This window comes from Juglans microcarpa x Juglans regia, chromosome 2S (genome assembly GCF_004785595.1).
Source record: "Juglans microcarpa x Juglans regia isolate MS1-56 chromosome 2S, Jm3101_v1.0, whole genome shotgun sequence".
In the NCBI taxonomy this organism is placed as follows: Eukaryota; Viridiplantae; Streptophyta; class Magnoliopsida; order Fagales; family Juglandaceae; genus Juglans; species Juglans microcarpa x Juglans regia.
Genome location: NC_054597.1, coordinates 20143704 through 20169522, shown reverse-complemented (window position 1 = coordinate 20169522; position 25819 = coordinate 20143704). Strand labels below are relative to the sequence as shown.

The 25819-nt window shown below is 37.6% G+C and overlaps 1 protein-coding gene across 6 annotated transcripts in view; it reads left to right on the top strand.

Annotated features, from left to right (window-relative positions):
- LOC121251695 (WD repeat-containing protein 26 homolog) overlaps positions 1–25246 on the top strand; it is a 39547-nt gene extending 14301 nt beyond the window's left edge. For all 6 annotated transcript variants that reach the window (XM_041151015.1, XM_041151016.1, XM_041151019.1 and 3 more), the window contains 3 exons: positions 3078–3179; positions 10368–10997; positions 24861–25246. In XM_041151015.1, the coding sequence (XP_041006949.1) occupies positions 3078–3179; positions 10368–10997; positions 24861–25106 (978 nt within the window). In that variant the 3' untranslated portion in view covers positions 25107–25246. The remainder of the gene's footprint in view (positions 1–3077; positions 3180–10367; positions 10998–24860) is intronic.
- The last annotated feature ends 573 nt before the right edge of the window (positions 25247–25819 follow it).

Below are 25819 nucleotides of genomic sequence, written 5' to 3'. Positions count from 1 at the left end.
TCCCCCGATCCGATATGGCCTCCCTCAATGCACCTGCCATCTTCCTCTATCTCTTCCCCTCCATATCTTCCGGTATGAGTATAAAATTTCGCCTTCCACCCCCACCGTACTCTACTAACGCCATGAATCAACCATTAGCATTTGAGCACCTCTGTGCAATGAAACTTCTCGCACCCTCCCCTGATGTAGTATAAAAATCCTTCATTCCCCCCCCCCCCCCCCCCCTCTTCAAACACTCCTCCAAAACTTTTGCAAACCAATGCACCGATACCATCCCAAGTCTCACTTCCTTCACTATCTTCCAACTTCTTTCTGTTATGAGCAAGGAGCTTCGATCCTTTATCAAAACAAAGGCTTTTGATTATATAAACTAGTTTTTTTCTGCACCCCATCCTACTCTACCACCCGTACAACTCATTGCTCCGTTGTGATCTCACTGCTGAATTCCATCAAACCTCATCGGAGTGTTTGGTTGTAGAGAAACCTTTGGGAAAGAAACTTTTTGCTTCAAAAGCTTGTAATACTAAGTAACACAACTAGAAGAGGTCATGAACCAAAAATAAAAAGGAGCACATCCAAGGCTATCGGGTTGGGGTGTTTTATGTGCCTAAGCTAGTCTCGATGGTGGAAATGAATGAATTGTGGCAACTATTATCTAATTTATGCTACTACCATGATCAAGAAGCAAGCCAAAGAAAAGGAAAACATAGTTCTAAGCTGTACAAAGAATGGTAAGGAGATTAGAAGCAAACTGAAATAAATGGACTAAAGTGAAAACCAGAAATGTAAAAGGAAAACTTACTGGGATGGTGTAATCTATGGCTGCTTGCATTGGTTTAAGCTTGAGGAGGTGGCTCACAATTACACAGTGAATTCTAAAGGTTTGACACACAAAAATGGAGAGTTGAGCTGAATTAAAAAGGGATTGAAAGAGAGGAAAAGAGAGGACTAAAACCATGGCAGAAATTGAAATGTTTGGAGCAAAACAGAGCAGAAAAATCCTCCTATTCACAAGGTCTCATTTAAACATAAGAATATATTTGGAGCTTTTAAAATAATTTCCAAGCTGATAAAATAATTTAAATTAATTCATTATTAAAAACTATTTTATTTTTGGGGCTCCAAATTTGAAGGAGCTAGATTCAAAAATTAAGTTTGGTTCTATAACACTTAAAATACCCCATTTAAAATAATTTTGGACTTTAAAAAAATTATGTGGACGATTTTAAAATATTTGACCCAATTTTGAAATCTTCCTCTAAATTTAAAATAAGAATTTGAGATACAAGACTTTTTTAGGCGAGGCTCGTGACCAACCTGAGAGGAAATCGGAGCACTTGGTCACAGCTAATTTGGCACAAACTTCAAGAATTTCATGACTATGGGATGTGTCAAAAACTTGGAAATTTCATTCATTAGGTTTCATTTGTGGACATGGTAGAATAAAATGTCAAGGCCGTTATTAAGGGAATACTATTTTGGAAGATGGTGCTGGTTATTTTATCATCATTGTGGAACCTAGTATTGATGAAGTCATTGAAATTGTTTCTTATTTCAAGAGATGATAATCGGATTTTTCACTTCTGACAGGGATAGTTTTCTGACTTTGGTGTGGGCATCAGTGGTAAGTAGACATAGTTAATGAACACAGTTTAGCTCAACGTGCTCCCTTAGCTTAGTGTGGGCAAACCCACACTCCACTGCACTGAACAAAATTTATTTACCCCATGCCTGAAGCAGACAAAATATCACTTAAAAGTAGCCTCTTTTTTTTTTTTTTCCCTCTCTTTCTTTCCATTAAAACCGTCTATATTATGGGTTTAATTTATAGATTCCTATCGTCTTTAACTAAACTATGATAGTAGCTTATGCGAGTGGTCACCTCTATGTGTTGGATCCATTATCTTGCTAACTGGTTGGAAATGCAAATTAAACAAGACTACAGTACTGACTGCATGTGATGGTTGTGCTTTCAAGTTGGAGATTCTGAATTGAGAATGACCTTTTATTTTAATTAAGTGGAGATAATCCTAAAATTCCTGAAAGCTTAAAGAGATATGTAGACGCTCTAGTTATACACTTGAATAGACTTGCCAATCTAAGGCATGTTGAACGTGTGCTTCTTTTGCCCTTTTATATCAAATCTGGAGGCATTTGCCCTGCCTAAATACTATTGGGCTCTCTCCCCCTCCCTCCCTCCCTCCCTCCCTCCCTCTCATTTGGATGACATTTGTGAGAAAGAAATAAATATGAGGAGTTTATGTTTAGTTGTGGGTGTGGTTTTCTTCTGGTTTATTTGACATTTATTTTCCTCTCATACCTTTCTCTTTAAATCACAGTACCACTGTGTTTTCTTAATCAATCAACAAGCAGCCCTCGTTCTTAATTACTAAAAGTACAGCTCTAATTTGATGATCATAGTATATTTTTTGACTATAAGGCCAGCACCGAAACCTCAAACCAGAACATAGGTATCAGCCTTATTGTTTCAGGAATCGAAGTGACTTTCAGCCCCAGACTGCCATAGACTCCATCGAGCACCTCCCTTCACTATTACTTTGCAAGATGTACCATAAGCTTATCCTTCCTTAAGTTGTCCTGCATGCCAATTAACAATAACATCCTGGTTCATTTATTCTAAAACATTTATAGTCTTTGGATACATTTTACATCATTTGATGGTGGGAATTGCACTTGATGTTTGGAAAAATTAATAAGCACGTCTACTTGTATCTATCTCTTTGTACACCCTCGAGAAAAAAAGTGAAACAAGAGAAGTTCCTTTGTGCGTGAGAAAAGACCATGAATGTCTTTTGTATAAGTAATGTCCTTTCAGGAATGTAATAACGGTGTTGATTCAAGTTAAGCCTACATCTTCGGTGACCCCTTTTGGTTAATTTCTATAAATTGTAGTTATTGAGTTTTCTTTCCTAACTTAGTTGCTTTGTTTCTATTCTGGATCTTATTAACCTTAGGCTTATTATGTCTTTGCTTCTTTTATAGTTGCTATTGTGAATTTAGTTTCCACTTCATTCATTCTTTCACTTAAATCATTCTTTTTATTCATATTTGAATAGATATTACAAGAACACAGGGATGAAGTCTGGTTCTTGCAGTTTTCACATAATGGGAAATATTTGGCTTCATCATCGAATGATCGTTCAGCAATCATATGGGAGGTAAGCTTGATATTGACCTACAAATGCTCCATACTGTTTCTAATGCCCCTTCTATGCTGTTCTCTCCTCCTTTCGTTCATTCAATTTAGATTTGACTGTATGATGAACTCTTTTTTTTTTGAGTCTAAATTTGTTAAATTTAATAGCTTTCTTTGTGCTTCTATGATTGTTTGTATATCTACCTGCAGCAAAATGTCAGAATTCTACTATTTTTCATCAGATGATCACTCAGCAATCAATTTGTTGCGTATATATCCTCCGGATGTTCCAGGGCTATGAAAAATATTGCTGAATTTCTGGAAAGTAACTTGATTGATTTTCAGATAGCTAGGGCTACGGTTTTGGAGGTTAAACGGCTTAAAAGTTTTAGTGAAATTGGCATTTCATATTGTGTACGGAAGGGTTTGGGTGGTTGTTCCTAGCACTTCGTGGACTGAATAGTATTTTCTGGTCATAGAAACAAACCCTGAAATACCCATTTCACCTGCAGCAAGAGTCTTCCTGCAACCTAATTCCTTCAAGAAACCACCTCCCACTTGGACTATTTTTTCAATAAGTATGGTGAACTTTTATTAAAAAGAGTAAATAGGCATAGCCAAGTACACAGAAATTATACAACAGAGAACACCTAATTACAAGTCAGGAGAAAAAAGGCATAGACTTTCTTGATAGAATCAGAATATGATTTTGAGAATAAAAGAATTTAATAGCTGAAACTAGAGAGAAAAAAGGCACTAGCACTGTCTGAAATTTGATTAATTAACTCCAAAAAGTGGTGTTACAACTTTACCAAATCCTAAACAAGAGTAAGACAATGTTTCCCTAGCAAAGATGTGATCACAACTACTAATTCACTTTTAATAGTTCCAAATCGTACTTACTGCAATTTTTATTTGTTGCCTGAGATTGAGATTCTACCATAGCTTGATTTGTTGCAAAGATGCCTGGGTGTTCATTTATTGAGAAGACGCACCACTAAGTCTTTTGGATGGACCTGAAAACTGCACTGCTGTATCCTTGCAGTTTGAAATCAAGACACTGATGTATTTACTTTCGCAATTCAGATTTAATGGTTCCACTTGAACTTTGAAAATCAATGTGTTAAGTAAAGCTTTTAGTTTCTTGCTTTTGCTGATTAAAGCTTAAAGGTTATGGTTAAGTTTAAGCCGCAATCTATGAAGCAATTGACTTTCAGAATTTGGCTTTGGAATATTGGTAGTTAGCTTCAAGAGCCTCTCATAACGGGGAAGCCCCAAAAAAACCCTTTCAACAATCTTTTTCTAATCTGCTAGGGTGCACTAAACAATTTTCTCTTGAATGACAATTCCTCTCTCCCCGATGGCTGTTGCAGAGCTTCTTGTTGGAAATCTTGTTTGTAGACATGTTAGATATTTTACATGGTTGGAAGTTGATGGACTAGTGGACATGGCCAGACAGTGGTGGCCATCTTATCAAATTTTCGGTTCCCCAAGGTTCAAATTGGCCAGAAAGCTTAAAGTTTTGAAGAATGACTTGAAGAAGTGGAATGTGGAAGTTTTTGGGAATGTTAATTGTTAGAAGGAATCCCAGCTTGAGGAGTTGCAGGGTTTAGATGGTAGGGAGGAGTTTGGGATTCTTTCAGATGAGATGTTGAGGAGTTGTGTGGCTGCTAAACTTGAGAAGTGGTCTTGATGGAGGAGATCTCGTGGAGGCAAAAATCTATGGCTCTTTGGATTAAGGAAGGGGGATATTTCTACTAATGTTTTCATTGTGTGGTAATTCACAAAAGAGGAACAATGCCATTGAGATGCTACACAGTAATGAATCTGTTCTTCTGGACTACTTTGAGATCAATGATCATATTGTTCACTATTATGAAAGACTCCTTACGGAGCAATTCACTTGGAGGCCTAAACTTGATGGTTTAACTTTCATGTCCTGTCATCTTACAAGTGAAAATTGGATCTATTGGATGGAAAGACCATTCGAAGAGGATGACGTTTGTTAGTTGATAAGAGGGATGACTAAAGATAAAGCTCATGGAATAGATGGCTTCTCCATGGCATTCTTTTAGGCTTGTTGGGACATTGTTATGGAGGATGTCATGAAGATTTTTCATGAATTTTATTCTTTCAAGAAGTTTGAGAAAAGCCTTCATTGCTCTCATCCCGAAGAGGGATGGGGCCTCGGATGTGAAGGATCATCGCCCATTAGCCTTGTGAATGGGGTGTACAATATCATATGCAAAATTCTTTCCAATCACATGAGCACGGTTATAGAGAAGATTATATCTCAAAGCCTAAAAACGCCTTCGTCAAGGGGAGATAAATTTTGGATTTAGTGCCGCCGATGAATGTTTGGAGAGTAGAATCAAAGCTAGAGTGGCAGGCATTCCATGCAAGTTGGATATGGAGAAGGCTTAAGACCATTTGAATTAGGATTTTCTTTTCTATTTACATGGGAGGTGTGCTTTTGGGGAGTCGTGGTGCATCTAGATCATTCATTGTGAATCCACTACTTGATTCTTGGATTTGGTGAACGGTTGTTAATTTTTTTAATAGCTCTAGTGGATTGAGTCAAGGGGATCTGCTATATTTTCCACTTTTTTATTTTCATGGATGCTTAGTCGAATGTTGGAGGATGTTGCAGGTAAGGATTTTCTCCCAGGCCTCCCACCTTCTTTTTGTAGATGATACATTGAGTTATTGTGAATCGGACCAAGGCCACATTTGTTCATTAAGGGCTTCTCTGCTTTGCTTTGAAGCTATCTTTGGCCTAAAAGGATATATCTTGCAAAATCCGAAATGGTCCTAGTGGGTCATGTGCATAATCTAAGAGGCTTGGCCAATTTCTTGGGATGCAAGATATCTTCCCTTCTAATGAAATACTTTTATCTTTCTCAGAGGTCTACTTATAAGTCGAAGACGATTTGGAATGATGCCATTTAAAAGATTGAGAGAAGGTTGATAGGATGGAAAATAATATAATTGTGAAAAGGGGGAAGAATCACTATGATCATGAACACTTTCTAACTTTCCTACATATTTTCTATCATTATTTTCCTTGCCTGGAGGGGTGGCTAATTGGATTGAAAACTTTGTTTTATGCTTTCTTGATGGGAGGAATTGGGGAGCAAGCCAAGTTCCATCTAATGAATTGGGAAAATGTCTGCTCCCCGATTCCAAGTGGAGGGTTGGGGATTCGAAAATTTGAGGATTTTTAATAAGAAACTTCTTGGGAAATGGCTTTTGTGGTACCGTCAGGAAGGAGAGTCATTGTGGAGGGCTATTATTAACTCCAAATACAAGAGTGGTTGTGGGGCTTGGTGCTGTAATGTAGTGAGATGTGCACATAGTGTGGGACTGTGGAAAAATTTTAGGAAGGGCTAGGGGGATTGTTTTAGGGCTTGCTTTGGAATTGAGATGATCCCATCTCATCATCTCATCTCAAAACTTTTCATAATTTTCTTACCAAACATCATTCAACCACAAACACTTCTTAATTTCAAATCTTCAACTTTTTCATCTAATCATTATAACTTTTCGAAACTTCCAAACAAAACACAAAAAATAATACAACTTTTTCAAATTTCTAATAAAAAATAATATTAAAAAAATAATATTCTAACAATATTTAATTTTGTAATATTTTCATTAAACTTTCTCTCTCATTTCCCAAAACAATTCATCTCATTACCCAAACATGCCCTTAGTCATTTTACGCCTCGTTTGGTTAGACAAACCATCTCATTTCATCTCATCTAATCATTACAATTTTTCCAAACTCTCACACAAAATATAATAAACAATTCGGCTTTTTCAAATTCCAAAACAAAAATAATATTAAAAATAATATTATAACAATATTTTATTCAACTTTCAACTCTCATCTTATCTCATACTTACAAAAAAAAAAAAACTCTCATCTCATCTCATCTCATCTGTGTAACCAAACGAGGCCTTAGATATGTGGTTTCCCTAGGTATTGAGGATCAGGTTTGGTGTGGTGATTTGGCCATTAAGATTGTGTTTCCTACCCTTTTTTGGATAGGTTATGATCGAGATGCTTCTATGGCAGATATTCTAGACAACTCTAGTTCCTTACAATGGAATGTTTGTTTTCTTAGGGCTTCCCAGGATTGGGAAGTGGGGCTATTTCCAAGCTTCTGAGGTTGCATGATACAAGCATGGGTAGTGGTGAGATGCACAAGTTGCTTTGGATTCATGCTGGGAACAAGAAGTTCACAGTTCGATCTTTGTATAAGGTGGTGTTATGTCAAATCCATAATCCTTTCCCATGGAAGTGCATTTGGAGGAGTAAGGTGCCATCCAAAGTTGCTTTTTTTGGGTTGGACGGCTTCCCATGGGGAACATTTGACTGTGGACTATCTGAGAAAGCAGGGCACATTATTATGATGTGAATCTGTGGACCATCAAGACAATTTTTCCAAGCAGTATGGACGGTGTTAGCCCCAAAAATGTTTAAGTATTCGCATATTAAACATCAATGTGCAAGCCACATTTAACAAATTACATGTTTGCGCTCAATAACACCATTTTGTTGAGAAATGTGAGCACTAGTTCTGATGAATAATATTGTGATCATCACAAAAATATTTCACACTAGATAGAACAAGAGTTTCATGTTATAATTTAGAAAAATTTGTGTAACAGATTTTTTCTTTCATTTAAAACATTCTTATCATTTGAGAAGGATTGATCAACAAAATGGCAAAATAAATAAATCTATTTAAAATTGAAATGTGGGAACGACCCCATATGTCTGTGTGGACTACATTAAAAGACTCAGACTGACAACTATGACTATTACTTGCGAAGGAACTGCAAAGATGTTCCCTTAATTGACATGCTCCGCACTCTAGACTGGACACATGGCTCAATGTAATACTAACTTGAGTTTGGTCAAGGACGACCCAAATGAAGGTGCTACTAGAAGGGAGATAGGACAATACTCAAAATCGATGAATGAGAGAAAGAGAGCTATCAAGATCTAGATCTAGATCTAGATAATATAAGTCATCTTCATTCACCAAATGAATCTTCTTCTTGGTCTTGAGATCCTGAAAGAAGTGGAAGGAAAATGAATTTCACAGACTTTTAGTTAATTGACTAACAAAACCAATTAAAGGGAGAATCTAGAACAGAAAGAGAAGATGGTAATTTCACATTCATCATAAAAAGAAAGACAAGATGGTAAGGATAAAAAATTGGTAGGATGAAGGAAACCTTTTTCAGCAAGGTGTTCAATAGGAATCAAATGAGAAGAGAAATGATATACCAATCGGATGTATGCTAGCACCAGAGTAAATGATCCAAGACATGGATGAATTGGCTACACATGTAACATTACTGAATCATTTAATGTAGCAGTGAAGGAAGGAAATGTAGTGCTCAGACGTTAAGCTGATCAAATTGAGTGGTGAGTGCAAGATGGGAATCAGAATTGAAAGGTATGTGCCTAGAGGAAGTAGAAGTAGGTTGTGACTTAGTAGTTTCTTAACTGACTTGATGCACATAATCTGAGTAGCCATACTTCACCCAAAAATGTGGCGTAACATGATTAATACCACCACAATGATCACATTTATACTTGCATAGAGAGAGATAAGGGACTTCTGTTGGTACACTGAATGTTTAATGGTGGCTGAGGGTGTTTGACGGCGAGAATTTACCCGTGCTTTGGAGTGGAATATGGGTTTCCTGAAACTGGTAGTAATCGAATCAATTAGAGGTAACAAGGGATGAAAGATATTTGGACATTACTGAGAGGAGTTGGAGAGTTGTGAAAGGAATGAGTCTAGGGTTGGCCACGGTGCTTTGGTTTACCAAAGCATTGGGGGATTGTTTGAAGGGCGAAAGAAGGGAGTTTTATACTGCTCGTCGGGAGGGAGATAAAGGTTTCATCATGCAGAGATATTCTTATTCCCGCGGCTATTACATGGCATTAGTGGAGTATGGAGGAGGTGGTCGACGAAATTTCATCTTCATTCCAGAGGAGAAGGATGGAGGAAGTTGGTGGATGCACTGAGGGAGGCAGGAAGAGAGGGTGGATATGTTCATATGCTGCCGGCGGTGGCGATGGTGGCTACGAACCAACCTCACACATGTTTGTACATGGAGTTTCTCCAACAGCTGCGGGCACCAGTGCTGTCCCATGCACATAACAGGTCGGGAGGATGGTCTGACATGTCATAAAGCCTAAGTGGAGCTGCTGGTTCAGGGAGGGTTGGTTGTGCCGCTGGTACAGTATACAAAGGCAAGATGGTGGTGGCAGGTGTGCTGTCGGCCTGGCAGAGGAAGGCGTGTATCGTTCTCTTACGGACATTAAAAAATAGTTAGATGCATTGCAGGAGAGAATGGAGTGCCTTATATGGCGCGTTGAGGAGAATGAGGTGGTGGGCTTGGGCTTGGGCTTGGGCCATGGACTGGTTAAAGGAAAATTTATGGGTGGTTTGGGAACAAAAGGGCCAGTCAGCATGGATGAAAGTGCTGTGGGCCACTCCAGTGTACTTCAAGCCGTGAACCAAATTAGAGGGAAGGCAAAGCAAGACTCACCATAGTAAATAGAGAAATGACAGTGCCACTGAAATTTTGTACACATATTTTGTACCGATTTGTTTTTTTAATTTTTTTTTACTTATAGTGTTTTGTAATGACTGTGATTTCTTTTTTTGAAAAATGTTTAAAGGGGTTTAAAAAATGTTTGAAAAAAAAAAAAAAAGAAAAAATAAATTACACCATTCGATGGAAAAAATCGATAGAAGCTTCTGTGCGTGTAGCATCATCCTATTAAATATATGAGACAGGTTGGCCCTGTATGGAGGAGCGAGAGGAATGGTCGCTGTTTTGACAATAGGGAATGCTCATCAGAAGGATTTAGGGACTTTTTCTTTCATATATTGTTGTTTTGGGCTTCACCTATAATGGGACAAGTTTTAATGACTTATGCGCATTACTTCATTCAGCACTTTGGGCCAAGGTGCTAGACAGAAATTGTCGGTCAAGTTCTTATTATCAAGATATCTGGTTAGGCTGTCTTCTAATTGGGTTCCTGTTATATAAAATTCTGTGATTCCAGCTTTTTGAACATCCCTTTGTGATCCCAAGTCAATGCATATATCTCATCTCAACACGTTTTTCTTTCACTTTTTTTTTTAGTTCAGTTTTGTATTTTTCCTGGTTTGTGCAGGTTGATGTTAATGGTGGAGTGTCTTTAAAGCATAGATTATGTGGCCACCAGAAACCTGTCTGCGCTGCTTCGTGGAGTCCTGATGATCATGAACTCCTTACCTGTGGACTGGAGGAGGTTATCAGGCGCTGGGATGTTTCTTCTGGTGAGTGCCTACATGTTTATGAGAAAGCTGACAGTGGCCTTGTGTCCTGTGGATGGTTTCCAGATGGCAAATGGATATTCTCTGGTGTCAATGACAAGAGTATTTGCCTGTGGCAATTAGATGGGAGAGAGCTGCAGTGTTGGAAAGGGCAACGAACTCTTAGGATATCTGATTTGGAAATAACGAATGATGGAAAACAGATTATAAGTATTTGTAGAGAAAATGTAATACTCTTACATAACAGAGAAGCAAACACCGAAAGATTAATTGAAGAGGATCAAACAGTAACCTCGTTTTCACTATCGAGGGATAATAGGTTTCTGCTGGTTAATCTTCTGGACCAAGAAATCCATCTCTGGAACATTGATGGTGACCTCAAGCTTGTTGCCAAGTACAAAGGTCACAAACGCGCCCGGTTTGTGATCAGATCTTGCTTTGGTGGACTTGCCCAAGCTTTTATTGCCAGCGGCAGTGAGGATTCTCAGGTACGGGTTTTTATTTTTTCTTTCAGGTTTTTTTAGAGTATGCTTCTTGGTTTTTATGGACAGGTTCTATTCTGTAAAATTCATTGGGTTTAACCGCTCCTATTCTAACCAAGAGAATGCTTTGTATGTATTATGTGTGCTTTTGCGGATATTATATCCACATTGAGCTGCTATTTTGCACGTTGGTATAATTTGTGATATCCAAAATTATTATTGGTGAGAAGAAATTAAAAATGTAGCTTGTAGTTGCTTTTCTATGCCACCTCTTGTTAGAGTATTAACTACTATTAAATAATAACTAAATTGCTAGATGCAATTATCTGTCTGCTTCAGATGTACAGCTTCGGACAAAATTCAAAATGTGAATTCTAGATAGTATGGTAGAATTTATATTAATGACTTTTTCTAAAATATCAATCTATTTTCAAGTGGATTATCTCTTTGGATGCGTGGTGATCTCAATTTGATCATTATACAAGGCATTGATTCGTACTCGGCCCATATGATAAAACCTTTGTATACAATTCCTTGGGAGATGCATCTATAATAATTCTTCCGTCTTAAGTAGGAGAAAACCTGATTTGAATGATTTTATGTTAATAGACAAATTGCCTATTGCTAGGTTATAGTTGTTATTGACAAGCAATTGAAGGCACTACTGTATGTATGGTAACTTTAGCAGCTCTACAAGTGAGAACCATCAACTATTGGTAAAAAGGACCCCTGATTCATTTACTTCCTTTTGGAAATATATAGCTTCCATCTATATTTTGGAAGGTCTCATTCATTGTCTACATCAAAAAGTCAAACATAACTTATGTTTGCTTAGCATTTATACATTAAAACATAATGTAACACCCATTCCCTAAGGTTATGAATGTCACATGCTTACGTAAAAATAGCCAGGCTAGAGATTACGTAACTTAATAAAATAAATATAAGAAGCCTGAAACTAAATCAAACTGCTCCATCTAAGCTTGTTCTACCTGCTCGTAATCATCATCATCCTCACCTGGGTGGTTAAAAACATGAAATCAAACTAAAATGAGTCGAAGACTCCGTAAGAAAGCCATCACAACGTAAACATAATAAACGTAAGGGTTTTCATAAAATTTTTCATTTGCTGATAATTAAAAATCATGACTATTCATACTCATACTTATGCTATACATGACTTTTCTTGATTTGTCTGAATTAGTTGACTGATCTGACTGGCTAACACACTTAATCCTGTGTGCAATATTGTGCACCAGCCCCACATCTCGCAGTTGTAAGTGGAGCCGTTGAGTAGTATTCTAGTATGGTACGGTGAACCATGCTTGAGTCCGTGGCTTGCACATCCACCCTGAAACTACATTGGTACTATGTATCTGAATGATCATCTGATTATATTGATATGATCTTATCTTGCACTTGATTTTAAGAAAGCTTACGTGTCTTATTTGACGTGAGATGCATGACATACATACTAATATACATAACTGTAAAATGTCGAATCTGAACTTGATGCGGAAAATTAACATAATCGTATGCTATGATGAATGACATGCATGCATAAATCATGACATGCGTGGTACATAAAAAGTGGCTATCAAAGAACTAGTTTTAATAATAATTTATCTAAACTAACTAATATGTGCTAATCCTAATTTATGATCAAGCTACTTACCTCATTGCACTGCTTCCTAAATCTTACTTCATAGTTCTTTACCTATATGAAATACGAATCATTACTAACGATTCTAGAAAAATGTGTCGTAATATTCTACTTAATTAATACATACCATGGAGAATAATTTAATAAATATTTTATTTCATACAAAATCATTGAATACTAATATAATTATTTAAAACTAATAACATATTTTAAGTGATAATTTAGTAGGAAATATATTTTATCTAGTTCTGTAAAATAACAGTGGAGAATACTCAGTTCATGATTAGACTTAATAATACTTAATATTAAAATCCTTATAAACTAATACTATAGTTTAATCATAATTTAATAATTAGTAATTTAATTCAAAACCCTTAAAATATTTACTGTAAAATCGAGTTTCTGGGTTAACATATTTATTCAATTAAAACTAAGAACAACTTAACATATTATAATAGTTTTCTGAAATATATAAAACCAATCCTAACGTAAAATTTAAGCCAAACATAAGATACAAAAGTCTAAACTAATATCCATTCAACATAAACTTAACTCAAAACAACCGTCCAATAAAATTCAAGCCTGCCAAAGTCCAAGACATAATTTGCCATGGCTTACATCCCAAGGGTAGCAAGGTAAATAAACTTAAAGTTCTACCCTTTATAAACAATAGGGTTACAGGGGAATGATATGAACCCGTGGGAATGGAATCCTTTGAACTCACAATCAATTTGAAAACTCACCCAAGAAAGTCAAAATCAAGCGAATAGAAAATTTAGACCCGTTGAGGAACTCGTTTTAAGAATCTAGATTATATGAAAATTTAGACCCGTTGAAGAAACTGTCTCAAGAACCTAAATTATAAGGAAGAATGCCACAAAGGTTGTGATTTGCCTTTGATAAGTTCAAAAGTTCATTCAAGAACAAGAGGAGATAAACTCAACTCACAATGAATAAATTCATCAAATTTCATAAACTCAAAATGAGGTTACAAAGAGTATTTAAATTAAAACCTAATTAAAACTCTAGCCAAAGTAAATCCATATCTTCCAAAAATACCCATGAGTGAATAGTGTCGCGGTTACAGTACTCTGCTATAGTAACTTACATATCTCAATCTCTCAAAAACTCTAGGTTAACATAAAATCCTTTCCCGAAATTCCCTTGGGAAAAATACAAGGCCTTCTCAAAAGAAAACCCTAGCTGCAAATTAAAACAATCCCTAAACTACCATTAAAAACTTCTCTTGAAACCCTAGTTCATAAAACATAAAACATATGTGAGCCAAACATTCTCACGCCCCGTTATTCTAAACTAATTTCTATAACTAATAAAATAAGCCATTTTAATAAATTAAACAAGGTCCAAACAATAACTCTAGCTCATGTCTTCCATAACTTGTATCAAGTGGATCAAAACTGGATCTCCTTCTCTGAAGCCCATCCTTGAGTGTTGGAGTCTTCCAAACTTCATCCCAAGTAGATTGCACCAATCCTTGCATTGCCTACTTGATCTTCTTGGCTCTTGACCTTGTAATTAGCCCATCTGGAACTTGCAAAGGATCTTTAAGACTAGATCCATCTTGGTGCCCATCATATAAGGTCCCTTTCAAATTGAAAGCAATAGACATGAGAGAGAGAGTGTTGGGCTGCAGAGGCTTACCGAGGAAGAAAGTGATGCCATGCGACGGTTGTTCTAGGTGGCTGGACCGAGGTCAACGACGGCAAGGCTTCGGGAGCAGAGTAATGTTGTTAGACTAGGAAAAATGGTTTATGCGCCGCTAGGGAAGAAAAGCAATGGGAAAAGGAGATGATGGTTCGCAACAGTGACTCGCTGTGGGAAAGTTGTGTCCGACGGATCTGAGGGCTTTCTGGGTGGTTTCCGATGATATGGGGGTGGTTACCTTGGGTTCACACACAAGGTTCTTTCGGTGTTTGATGGCCCACGGTGCCTGTCGTGATTTAATAGTACTTCGGCTTCGAGCAACAGCAGGATGTGGAGGCTCTGGCAAAAGCTTGCCGTGGGAAGGGAAGGAGTCGTGATGGTGTAAGGCGGTGCAGGGCGGAGCTAGCTTCCTCTCTTGGTGGTTGAGTGATGGCGGCATGCTTTGTTCTTGGTATCGCCAGACAGAGAATGACAGGTGGTCTTAAAAAGCCGTGCATGGGCTGAAAGGCAACTGCACTGCCGTGCATGGTGATCCCTTGGTTCTCTGATTTGTTTATGGTGGTTTGTGTAGGTATAGGGGCCGTACTTACGTTGGGTTCTCTCTGCTGGTAGTGGGTTTTCACAGTGAACTGCCTTGTGGTGCCAAGGAGTGCTTCCTGTGAGGATAACGATAAACTGCTGCAGTTTTTGGGAAGATTTCTGAAGGAGAGGGAGAGTTTTAAACAAGCCCAACACGTTCCAGTTACTTCAGTTACGGCTGATGTAATGGCTCTCACTGAAGAATCATTTGAGAGAAGGGGAAGAGTGACAGATGTCTAAACCATTTAACTTAATTTTTAACAATAATAATAAAAACAATCCGAATTAAAATGAACAACTTATTAATGAATAAAATTTGATAAAAATACAATAGTAATAATAAAATTAATAGAATGTTTATAATGACAATAAAACAAAAATTATTCACGTTCTATCCTTGATAATATTTGGTTTGGGTTGTTACACAAATTATGTTTTAATACACCTCTTTAATATTTTGCCCTCTCACCAATGGAGTATGCAGAGATTGGTAATGAGCTGTAAATTTTGTTGCAGTGTAACATCTATTCCCAATAAGGTGAAGAATGTTACTTCTATACTTTCCTTGGCACCAAGTAATAAAAGTTCTATAAATCACACTATCAATAATAAATCTACTAAATTCAACATACCCAAACTTAAGGAAAACCATATGTCATATAATTATTCTAAATAAATCTCTAACGGCCTATGTAAGAACACAAAGGCATTTTAAAATGTATAGGCAAATTGAATCAAATACTAAGTAGCACATCATACAATGAAAAAAGCTATAAACATTCTATCTTTAAAAAAAGCCGATAAAACATTTTTCACACCGTAAAACATTCTTCTTAGAATAGAAGTTTGTCGTCCGCAAATGGCAAGTGAGTTATGTTGGGGCTGGATCCATCCTTCAAGTCCACAGGAAAACCTGACAATAATCCCTATGCTCCATAGCCGATGTCATTCTACCAAGAGCCTCCATGACAATAACAAAAGTAAGGGCACAAAGGATCTACTTGCTGAATGCCTCTGGAATTACTAAAGAAACCTATGGGGTGTGTTCGCTGATACTGAAAATGCACTGAGGAGATTCAATGTTTTAGAACATGAAGTCCCAATTGACAAGATCATAAGCCTTTTCAATATCCAACTTACAAATGACCCCTGGCTGGCCAGATCTCAACCTGCTGTCCAAGCATTCGTTTGCACTCCCGAGTCTAGAATTTTCCCTCCAATGACAAATGCATTTTGAGAGTTGTGGATGATCTTGGGTAGCACTCGTTTTAATATATTAGCAATGACTTTAGCAATAATCTTATAAATACCTCCCAGGACGGAAATCCTTTACCTCAGTTGCTCCTAGCTTCTTTGGGATAAGAGATATGAAGGTGGCATTAAGGTTCTTTTCAAACTTGTTTTTTTCGTGGAACCCATGAAAGACCTTCATAATATCTTCCTTCACCACCTCCCAACAAGCTTGGAAAATGGAAGTTTAGAGCTCTTAGAATGTATATAGGTGTTTCTTTTGTATACTCCCCGTGTACTTGGGCTATGCCTATTTATATTCACATCAATAAAGTTACTTCTTACCTATAAAAAAAAAAAGCTTGGAAAAAGCCCTTCGAATATATATCTGGGCCTGGTGCCTTGTTGCTATTTAGTGCTTTCACCACTTCCCAAACAGCATTTTCCTCCAAAGGTATTTCCAGCCATGAGGCATCATCTTCTTCAATTGATGCATAGGATTGCACAACTCAGAATTGCACAATGTGATCTCTCACAACCAAGAATGTTCCCCTGAACCAGTAAGGAGTTAATTGAATTATTCCTTATATGGGAATTTGCCACCTGATGGAAATACTTTGTGCATCTATCCCCCTCTCTCAACCACAATGCGCTTGAATTTCGTCTCCAACTTATCTCCTCTAGAAGAGTTAGTTTGTTGTTGTTGTTTTTTTTTTTTTTTTTTTTTTTTTTTTTTTTTTTTTTTTTTTTTTTTTCCAGCTCATTGAGCAGCTCAATCTTTCTTGACTTCTCTTCCTCGTTCATTAACCTCTCTTCTTCAGTAATCTCCAAATCTCTTAGTTCTTGAAAGAGGAGTTTCTTCTTCATCCCAATGTCTCCGATCACCTCCTTGTTCTAGTCCCTTAATCAGCCTTTTGCACCTTGAGTTTTTGTGCCAAAACAAAACTAGCAGACCCTTGGAAGTGGTATGCACTCCACCATTGCTTTACTTTTTCCATAAACACTTCTGATTTAAGCTAAATGTTTTTCAAACTTGAACTATCCTCTACCGCCCTCTACAACCTACAGTCTAGGAGGATTGGAAAGTGGTTAGAGCACAATCTATCCAAGCATTTCTGATTAGCATTAGGAAAGTGTTCGTCCCACTCCGAGGAGATCAAGAATTGGTCCAATCTTGACCCAGCCGGAACATCACGGTTGTTGGACCAAATGAATGATCCTCCAATCATTGGTAAGTCCATCAAAGATAAAATTAGAGAATTCCATCATTGGTAGGCTCACAGGAGCGAAACCTGACCTTTCACTAGTGGATTCAAGTGACATTGAAGTCCCCCCCCCCAAAAAAAAAAACCTTTGGCGCGTTCTCTTTTCTATTTCTAGTTTTCTAGACTTCATAGCACTTTTTTCCAAATATCCCTTCTTATTAATAAAATTTATCCTACATATAAAAAAAAAAAAAATTCTTTAGATGCTAGATCTATCGCTCCCTACCCATTTGTACCATACACACACCCCAGCAATGGACTACACTCCCTGAGCTCCTAACCGAGCAATCTTTGCAGCCTCCATATCACCAGTGTTTGGCCCACAAGAATCCTCACTGGGGCGCATAATGTCCAAGCGCCGGTCCATTGCATCTCAATCAATGCCTCTTTTGGTTTTCTGATGTGCTAGTGATCCCTGACATGTTCTCCGGTTCCTTTACGACTTTTTTGGCACTTTTTCTCCTCCATTTTCCTATTTTTTGTTCCAAAGAAACCCTAGATCTGCTGTCATCCAAAACTCAACTGACACACGCCCCACCTATGGACTGGAAATTCTCCAATTTATCATTCCTCGACACTAGACCACAACTCCACTGACACACCTGGCGAGTGTGGTCCAAGCCCTATTTCTGGTATCTTAGAGCATGTTCTTTAAGATTCATGGAAGAGTTGCTTTGTTTTCTTGAAGCATATATCTATGTTTTGGCAGTTCCTCTTCATTTGTAGCATTGGGTTTGGCCTGTGCATTGCATCAACAGTGCTGCAAACCTTTTGTGGTTTAGCGTCCATAACCACCTTTCGGGGTCATTTCCTCTATCTAATTGAGGAACATGGGCTGGGACCAATGTTTTTGGATCCATTGCCCTTTTTTTGCTTTTAATTCTATGCACTGAATTAATTGTAATGGGGTATTTTGTTAGAGAAGCTCACCATCTGCTACTACCAATCCATGAATACACATAATGCAAGTCCATTTCCGTGGAGTATTTGGAAGACAAAGCCCCCCCCAAAGGCAATCGTTTCTGTATTGACGCTTCCTTGGGGAAGATCCTTACACTAGATTTACACTAGACATCTTCTTTTTTGTTATGAATAAAAACTTTATTGAGACAAGTAACAAGGCAAAGCCAAGTACACAGGAATATACAAAAACCGAACCTATTTCATGTTAGGAACTAGAAAAAGAAACAAGAAAATCATGGACACTAGTTACATTAAATACAATTGCCGAAGCCCATTCAAATAAGGAATTAAAGAAAAAACATCTAAATTTGTCCACCGAGCGCTCCTTATCTTCAAAGCATCGACCATTCCTCTCTACCCAAATGCACCACACAAGGCATAAATGTATCATATTCCGAACAGCGGCAACTTGCACATTACCCCTTAAACCTCTCCAGCAAGCAAAAAGGTCCACCACCCTCCATGGTATCACCCAAGCCATACCACACGTACTGAACACTTCATTCCATAACAACTGGTCACATCACAGTGTAGTAATAGATGATCCACTAATTCACCAGATTTCTTGCATAAGAAACACTAATCCAAAACAAATGCCAAATCATTGTCATGAATTGGTGTTGTTTGTACAAAAAGAGTGGGGAGTCTGTTGATCATCTACTAATTCATTGAGATTGCACCATGAAATTGTGGAATTAATTCTTTGCTAGGGTGGGTTTTGCTTGGGTGATGCCATGAAGGGTGATCAATTTCCTAGCTTCTCGGAGAGGCCTTAAGGGCAATTTTCAGTTTGAAGCAATTAGGAAGATGGTTTCGATTTGCCTTGGTGGTTCTTTGAAGGGAGAGGTGGCAACAATGTAACTTTCCCTTATAAGTTGAGAATGCTACTAACTTCAAAATTTACAGGTATAAAAGATTTCAGAACCATAAAATAATTTAGATTTTTTGTAATATGTGACACCTCAAGACAAAGCAAGAATCAAGAAATTCGCTTATGGACTTTGGACTTGAGAAGTCATGGGAGGGGAAATAGATGTTAGTCCCAAGAATTCATGGTGACCTTATAGTTGGTCTAATTTCTCAGAATTTTTCGAGGTACTTAGGGTTATGATTTGACAAAAAGATTAGCACCACTGCCTTGCTACGGAGATAATTTAGGGATTTGATTTGTAATATTTTAGGGATGTTTTCCTTGATATCTAGATTGTATATAGCAGATAATTAGGCTGTAAATAAGTTGGAAATACTTACCATGTATAGCATTTAGGCACTGGAAATCTGCCATTAATTATGTAAATCTCTTCTATATAATGAAAGGAAACCCTATGGAAAGGGCATTCAAACCAATTTGACATGGTACCAGAGCACCTACTCTGTTTTCAATCTCTGTGGTCTTAATCTCTGGTGTGCAATTTGCATCACTATTCGTGAAAATTTCTGAGTTGTCGGCGAGAGGAATTTTTTTTTTCCCCGCACGTTTTTCTGGTTCCTGGTTGAGTGCCGAAGCTCTCTGTGGTGTTCATATTTCTGAGTTTGCCATTTCGTTGGCTGTCGGAGCTCTGTCAGTGTTGTGCTTCTTGTTGCGGGCTCCTTATTCTGGTGTCTCTGTGGTTGTCGGTGATCTCTGTGGGTGGCTGTGTGTCCGTCGGCGTCTTCTGTGGCAGTCGGCGACTCCGTGGGTGGCTGGGCTCCTTCTGGGTGATCGACAAAGGTGCTGCCTCTTTCTCTGCTGTGTCGTTTCCACACAGGGCAGGTATTTTTGAGTTTGGCTTCCGTGGTTGATCTGGGCCTTCTGTGTTTGATTTGGGCTTTTATTTCTGCTGGGCTTTTGTAATCTGGTTGTGTCTGTGGACCTCTTATTATTTGGATTTTGGGCCTGATTTGAGTTAGGCTTGCCAATTATTTGGTTGACTGCTTGGGCTTATTTCTTTTAGTGCCTTTCATCATGTCTATTGAAAATACTATTGTTCGATTTATCGGAAAGAATTTCCCTACATGAGAATTTCAATTTAAAATGTTCTTGAAAGGAAAAGAATTATCAAATCATCTTGATAGTTCTGCTCCAGTTCCCACTGATGAAAAGGAATTTGCACAATGGGAGATTAAGGATGCTAAGGTGGTCTCTTGGCTATTGGGGACGATTGAATCCCATCTTGTGACAAATCTTTGTTGTTTTACTACGGCTCATGCTATGTGGGACTACCTGCACCGTATTTATCACCAAGATCACAGTGCCCAGAAATTCCAATTGGAGTTGGAAATTAGCAATTACAATATTTAGAAATTTTTGTGATGATGTGGGGCCAAGTGGCATAATTCGACCTTGACGTGTTGCAGCCCACTTTACCACCTCAGTTTTGGGTCCCTACCGCCCATGGCCACCTGGACAAAGGTCATTGGCTGTCCTAAATCCATGGCTAAGTTACCTCTTGCTTCCTTCCATCATTTCACTTTACACTTGGCAAAAAGATTCTTTCCAAGAACACTTTTCAGATTTTGTTCCCCATGCCATGGCCTAGTGTACCACCCCTCTTCACCAATAAAATTCACTGACTTTGGCCAGCTTTTTAATCATTTTTAGTCAGTATAATGATGAGGTTTCAGATCTTGTTGATGCTTGTAAGAAATCTGGAAAATGGAGAGGGAAAAGGCTAGAAGCTTGGCCGAAATTGCAAGCAACCTTCCTCACCTTTTCACCTGTGTTGCCATCCCTCTCCAGGTGACTCACATTTGTTCTTTTGGTCTGACCTTTTAACCATTTCTAGTCAGTTTAATTAATGGGATTTCTGCATCTTTTATTGGCTGCATTGGTTGGAATTCACACAAAGGAAATGTTCAAATGAGGCAATTCAGGCCTATGCTGAGCCCCTTACAAGCAACCACACCCATGTCGTTTATTTTCTGCTGATGCTGCCCACTTCCACCAATGGAATTCATGCAATATCTGATTATTACTTGGTAGATTTCTGAGCACATAATTATTAGGCACCCACAAAATTCTTGGCTGCAAGTTAGGACACAAACTTGGGGGAAGAAACCCTTGGGGAACCCGAGCACCCCCACCCAGCCTTTCACCATCATTTCTTGCTGTCTTTTGCTGACAGGGCTGGACTGCACCTCTATAACTCTTGGATATTAGCTTGATCTTGAGGTGTGATATCCCATTCTGATAGGGGTAAGTGGTATATGAGATCCCACATTGCTTGGAAAGAAGACGTTCTTACTCTTTATAATGTTCCAATGGGGCTCCAATTGTATTAGTGACTAGTCTTTTTGCAGTATAGGTCATGTGGCTTAGGCCTTCCATTGGGGTGTTACATGAGGGATTTTGGAGGTTTATGATTGGGCAACAAAGAGGTGAAGCAAGAGAGGTTATGGGCGGTTTTATAGCTTGAAGACTAGAGTTATTTTTCTCACTTCACCACCTGGAAACCAAGAGCCCCAAGTGTGGATTGCCATCTTCTTTCTTTCCTTCTTTCTTCTTATCAAATAACCACACTTGTAGTAAGACACCAAGCCAAACATTCCCATTTGTCCCAAACGGAGAGTGAGTAGTTTGTGAGTTGTGTGGTAAGGCTTCTTCGTGAAGTTGAGTTCTCCAACCTCGTAAGTAATCTCTTACCTTGCTTTCTATAGGCTTTAGAAGGTTATGTTAGTGCTTGTGTGAGAATCTTGTATCTTTAAGGAAGGATAGCTTAATGGTGATCATGGTTGGATTAAGTTGGTGGTTGTCACTAATGATGGATTTATTGGTTTCGGTTTGAGCTAGTAAGGAGTTGGGTTTTGTGATTTGTAATGTGTTTGGATACTTGGTTGGACGTGTCTATGGAGTTATTATTTAATGTGCATGATTCATGTGAAAGACTTGAAGAATAGAAGTTAGAATGTCATCTAAGTCCATGAATGTTCCGATTTGGAGTCTTGTTGTACACGGATCTCTTGAGTTAATCTTCATGCAATGAGAATTCTCATGCATGATAAGATGTTTGAAGACTTAGATCTAGTTTGTAAATGGAAGGTATGGTCTCAAATGTCTAAGAAAAACTATCAAGATGCATGAGGTTGTAAGCCAAAGGAGTAGAGTGGTTAAAAGCATGTTTTGATTTCAAGTTTCATCGTTGCATATGTATATGGTTCTCCTCAATGTGTTTCGGATTAAGTGCTTGTGAAGGGTTTGCATCTTAAAGAAAGGGGTATTGATTGTGCTTATGATTAGTACTCATAATAATATGAATGATCTTTGTGTTAAAGGCACCAAAAGAAAGTGAGATTGATATGGTTGAGTTTTGGGTTTAAAGTGGGATTTGTTTCTATGCATGTACTAGTAAAATGTTCCCTTGCAATCCGAATATGAAGAGTTTGAATCAAGAGAATGAATGTGCTTCTCAGACCTGTTTTAGGAAATAAAATTGCATGATGTTTCGGCTATGATGATTTCTTGATGCCCGAATAGGTCTAAATGCATGTTAGTGATTCAAGGTTTCAGGTTTGGTCTATGTTTTTTGCAAGAGGCGTGAATATCAATGTTTTAAGGTTAAAAATGAGATTAACATAGAAGTCCCATGATGTTGTTAAGTTCATAAGTTTTGGGATTGGTTTTGTAAATATTGAAAGTTTAGGGGTCTTGTTAGTTGAAGGGTTAGTTTATGATTTTAGGAATTTGATATTCCTCTATGTGACATTCGAAGTAGTCCTAGCATTAAGTATTGCTTTTTGCAGCATGACAACTTTCTTTTTAGGTGAAAAGTTTGTAAGTTAGGCTCTAATGGTGAAGTCCCGGAGCGAAGGTAAGAGCATTCTAGCTGGTGGATGTGCAATAGTACTCATGGTGAAGGTTGTTTCGTGCTGCCTAAGTATTCTTGAGATGAAGCCATCAATGGTGTCACCCCTCGTGTGGTGAAGATCACTAGTGGGTGCACACGGTTTACGAGGAACCATGAGGTATCCATACGTATGAACAAGAAAAGATGCAAGATGTTTCATGAATGTTATGATGTCACAAGTTGCTAAATTTTGGAAAGGAATACGGATGGGTGAAAAATAAAATTTCATGAAATGCAAGTTCATATTCATGCATACGTGTTCATGTTTACTCTAATCATGTTCATGATATCTTTGTGTATGTTCGGGATACCCCATATGATAAGGGTAGTTGGTGTATGAGATCTTACATTACTTGGAAAGGAGAAGTTCTTGCTCTTTAGAAGGTTCCAATGGGACTCTAATTGTATCATTGAGTAGTCCTTTTGGAGTATAGGGCATGTGGTTTGGGTCTTCCATTGGGGCGTTATAACGAGTTTGCTAGAGCTCTGGGAAACAACTTCTCTGGTAGAGTTGGGCTAAGTGTGGGTAATGCCCAAAGGTTGGTTGATTTTCTTGCAAATTAGAGAGGTTTGGTAGCTCACAACTCACAACGGTGTGGAAGGTGAATCCCCTAAGCTTAGTGTGGTGTAGTTGTAAGGAACGAACAACCAACATTTTGAAACATCATAAACGGTCAATGGATAAACTTAAAAGCCTCTTCTTCAATACTTTGTCTGAGGGAAAGATATAAATTTTCATGGACTCCATTTTCTTTTCTTTCTTTTTCTGTTTCTAGTTATTAATCAACTGCTTTTTCTTATATACATCTTTTGTAATTGGACTATAAAAAAATGAATTTCTATTATGATTTCTACTTGGTTCTTGATGTGAACTCGAGAGGACATCAGCTATTGATATGAGTGGTGGCAAAGCTTTAAATAATTATATGTTTTCATTCAAGAAATCTAGGGTTTGGAAGTGGAGGTGTTGCAGCAAGGGGTTTTAACTTTTAACTAGGACATTAGTAGGAGATTTGATGTTAAGTAGAAAAGTAAAATCCTTTATATAATTCAAGTTGGTGGCAGAACTGGAACTCTTATTCCTTGAAGAAGTTGGTCTTTTATTTCTACTGGCTTTAGGAGGAGCTGGTAGACTGTAATTTGGACTGTAGCTTCTTTAAAAAGTTACAAAACTTGTGGGGCTCATATCTGGTTTTGTCCAAAAAAGGGAATCCTAACATCTTTAAACTTCCTTTAGGCAGCCCGCAGAAAGCGCTTTCTAAAATCAGAAGCCCTAAAATTTCTGGTGTGACGTGAATAAGGATGAGTATAGTTCATAGTGTATATATAGGAAAAATCTAATTGTAAGCGGTTCTGCGCACTAATACGCGCACTCATTCAATATGATTGATCAGAAAGTAGATTTTATTGAAAACAGTGCTAATTTGAATTTAGAATATGAAGGCAACAACATTAGTACGCAGATTGGTACGCAAACTTGCTTGTACATAGCAAAACTCATATATATATACTTGACTATAGTATTTTTTCCTAAAATCTCACTTCATAGTATATACTCGACTCTTTGATTTTAGGCTTTCTACATTTTTAATTTCTTTAATGTGATGCCTCCATATATTGCATGAGTACTGTTTTCCATTTCTTTTGGAGCATTGATCATTTGATTTTATTGGGATTGCAGGTTTATATATGGCACAGAGGGTCAGGTGAGCTGATAGAGGCATTGCCTGGCCATTCTGGAGCTGTGAATTGTGTGAGCTGGAATCCAGTGAACCCCCACATGTTGGCATCAGCCAGTGATGACCACACAATACGGATATGGGGCCTAAATGATCTAAGAATGAAGCGCAAAGATACACATAGTAATAGCGTCCACTATTGCAATGGGGGACCTGAAAGGAGTCTGAAAGGAAGTCATTGGTTGTAATTTGTTATTTTCTCTGATCATTGTTTCTTTTGTGTAAATACTTGCTCGTCGCTGCAAGCAGACATTTTTTATCAAACAAGCATGTGAATTCTGCAACAAGTTTATGAAAATAAATCTACCATTTTATTTTTACCTTTTTATATATTGGAGTACTTGATTATGGATAAAAGTGACTTTGATCTAATTGCTCGGCAGTTGGGCGAGGCATCAATTTGATTAACAGTAATGACCCTTTTGGTGCTTGAGCTGTTGTATTTTTAGCTCTGTTTAGTTCAATTGCTAGTTGATATTTATATGGAATGTAGGTTAAACTACGATATGCTGCTTTTATATTATTTAACCCACATAAGTTGCTTTAAGGCTTGTTTGGACGTTTAGATATTTTCAAACATTCTCATAATTTCTTTTTCAAACATCACTCACACAAAACTCTTTAATTTCAAATCTTCAACTTTTTCATCTAATCATTATTTAATCATTATCCAAATACAAAATTTAATATAACTTTTTTCAAATTTCAAAGCACAAATTATATTTAAATAATTTTTTAACTTTATAATATTTTTATTTAATTTTTTTAATCTTCTTTCTCAAAATTTAATAAAATATCTTAATTCAAACTATTTCACTGATATTGTAAGTGTCTAAACGAGCCCTTAGTGTACTGTGCTTTTCTAGCATCACAGATGACCTTTTGTTTTTGCTGTCGTCCA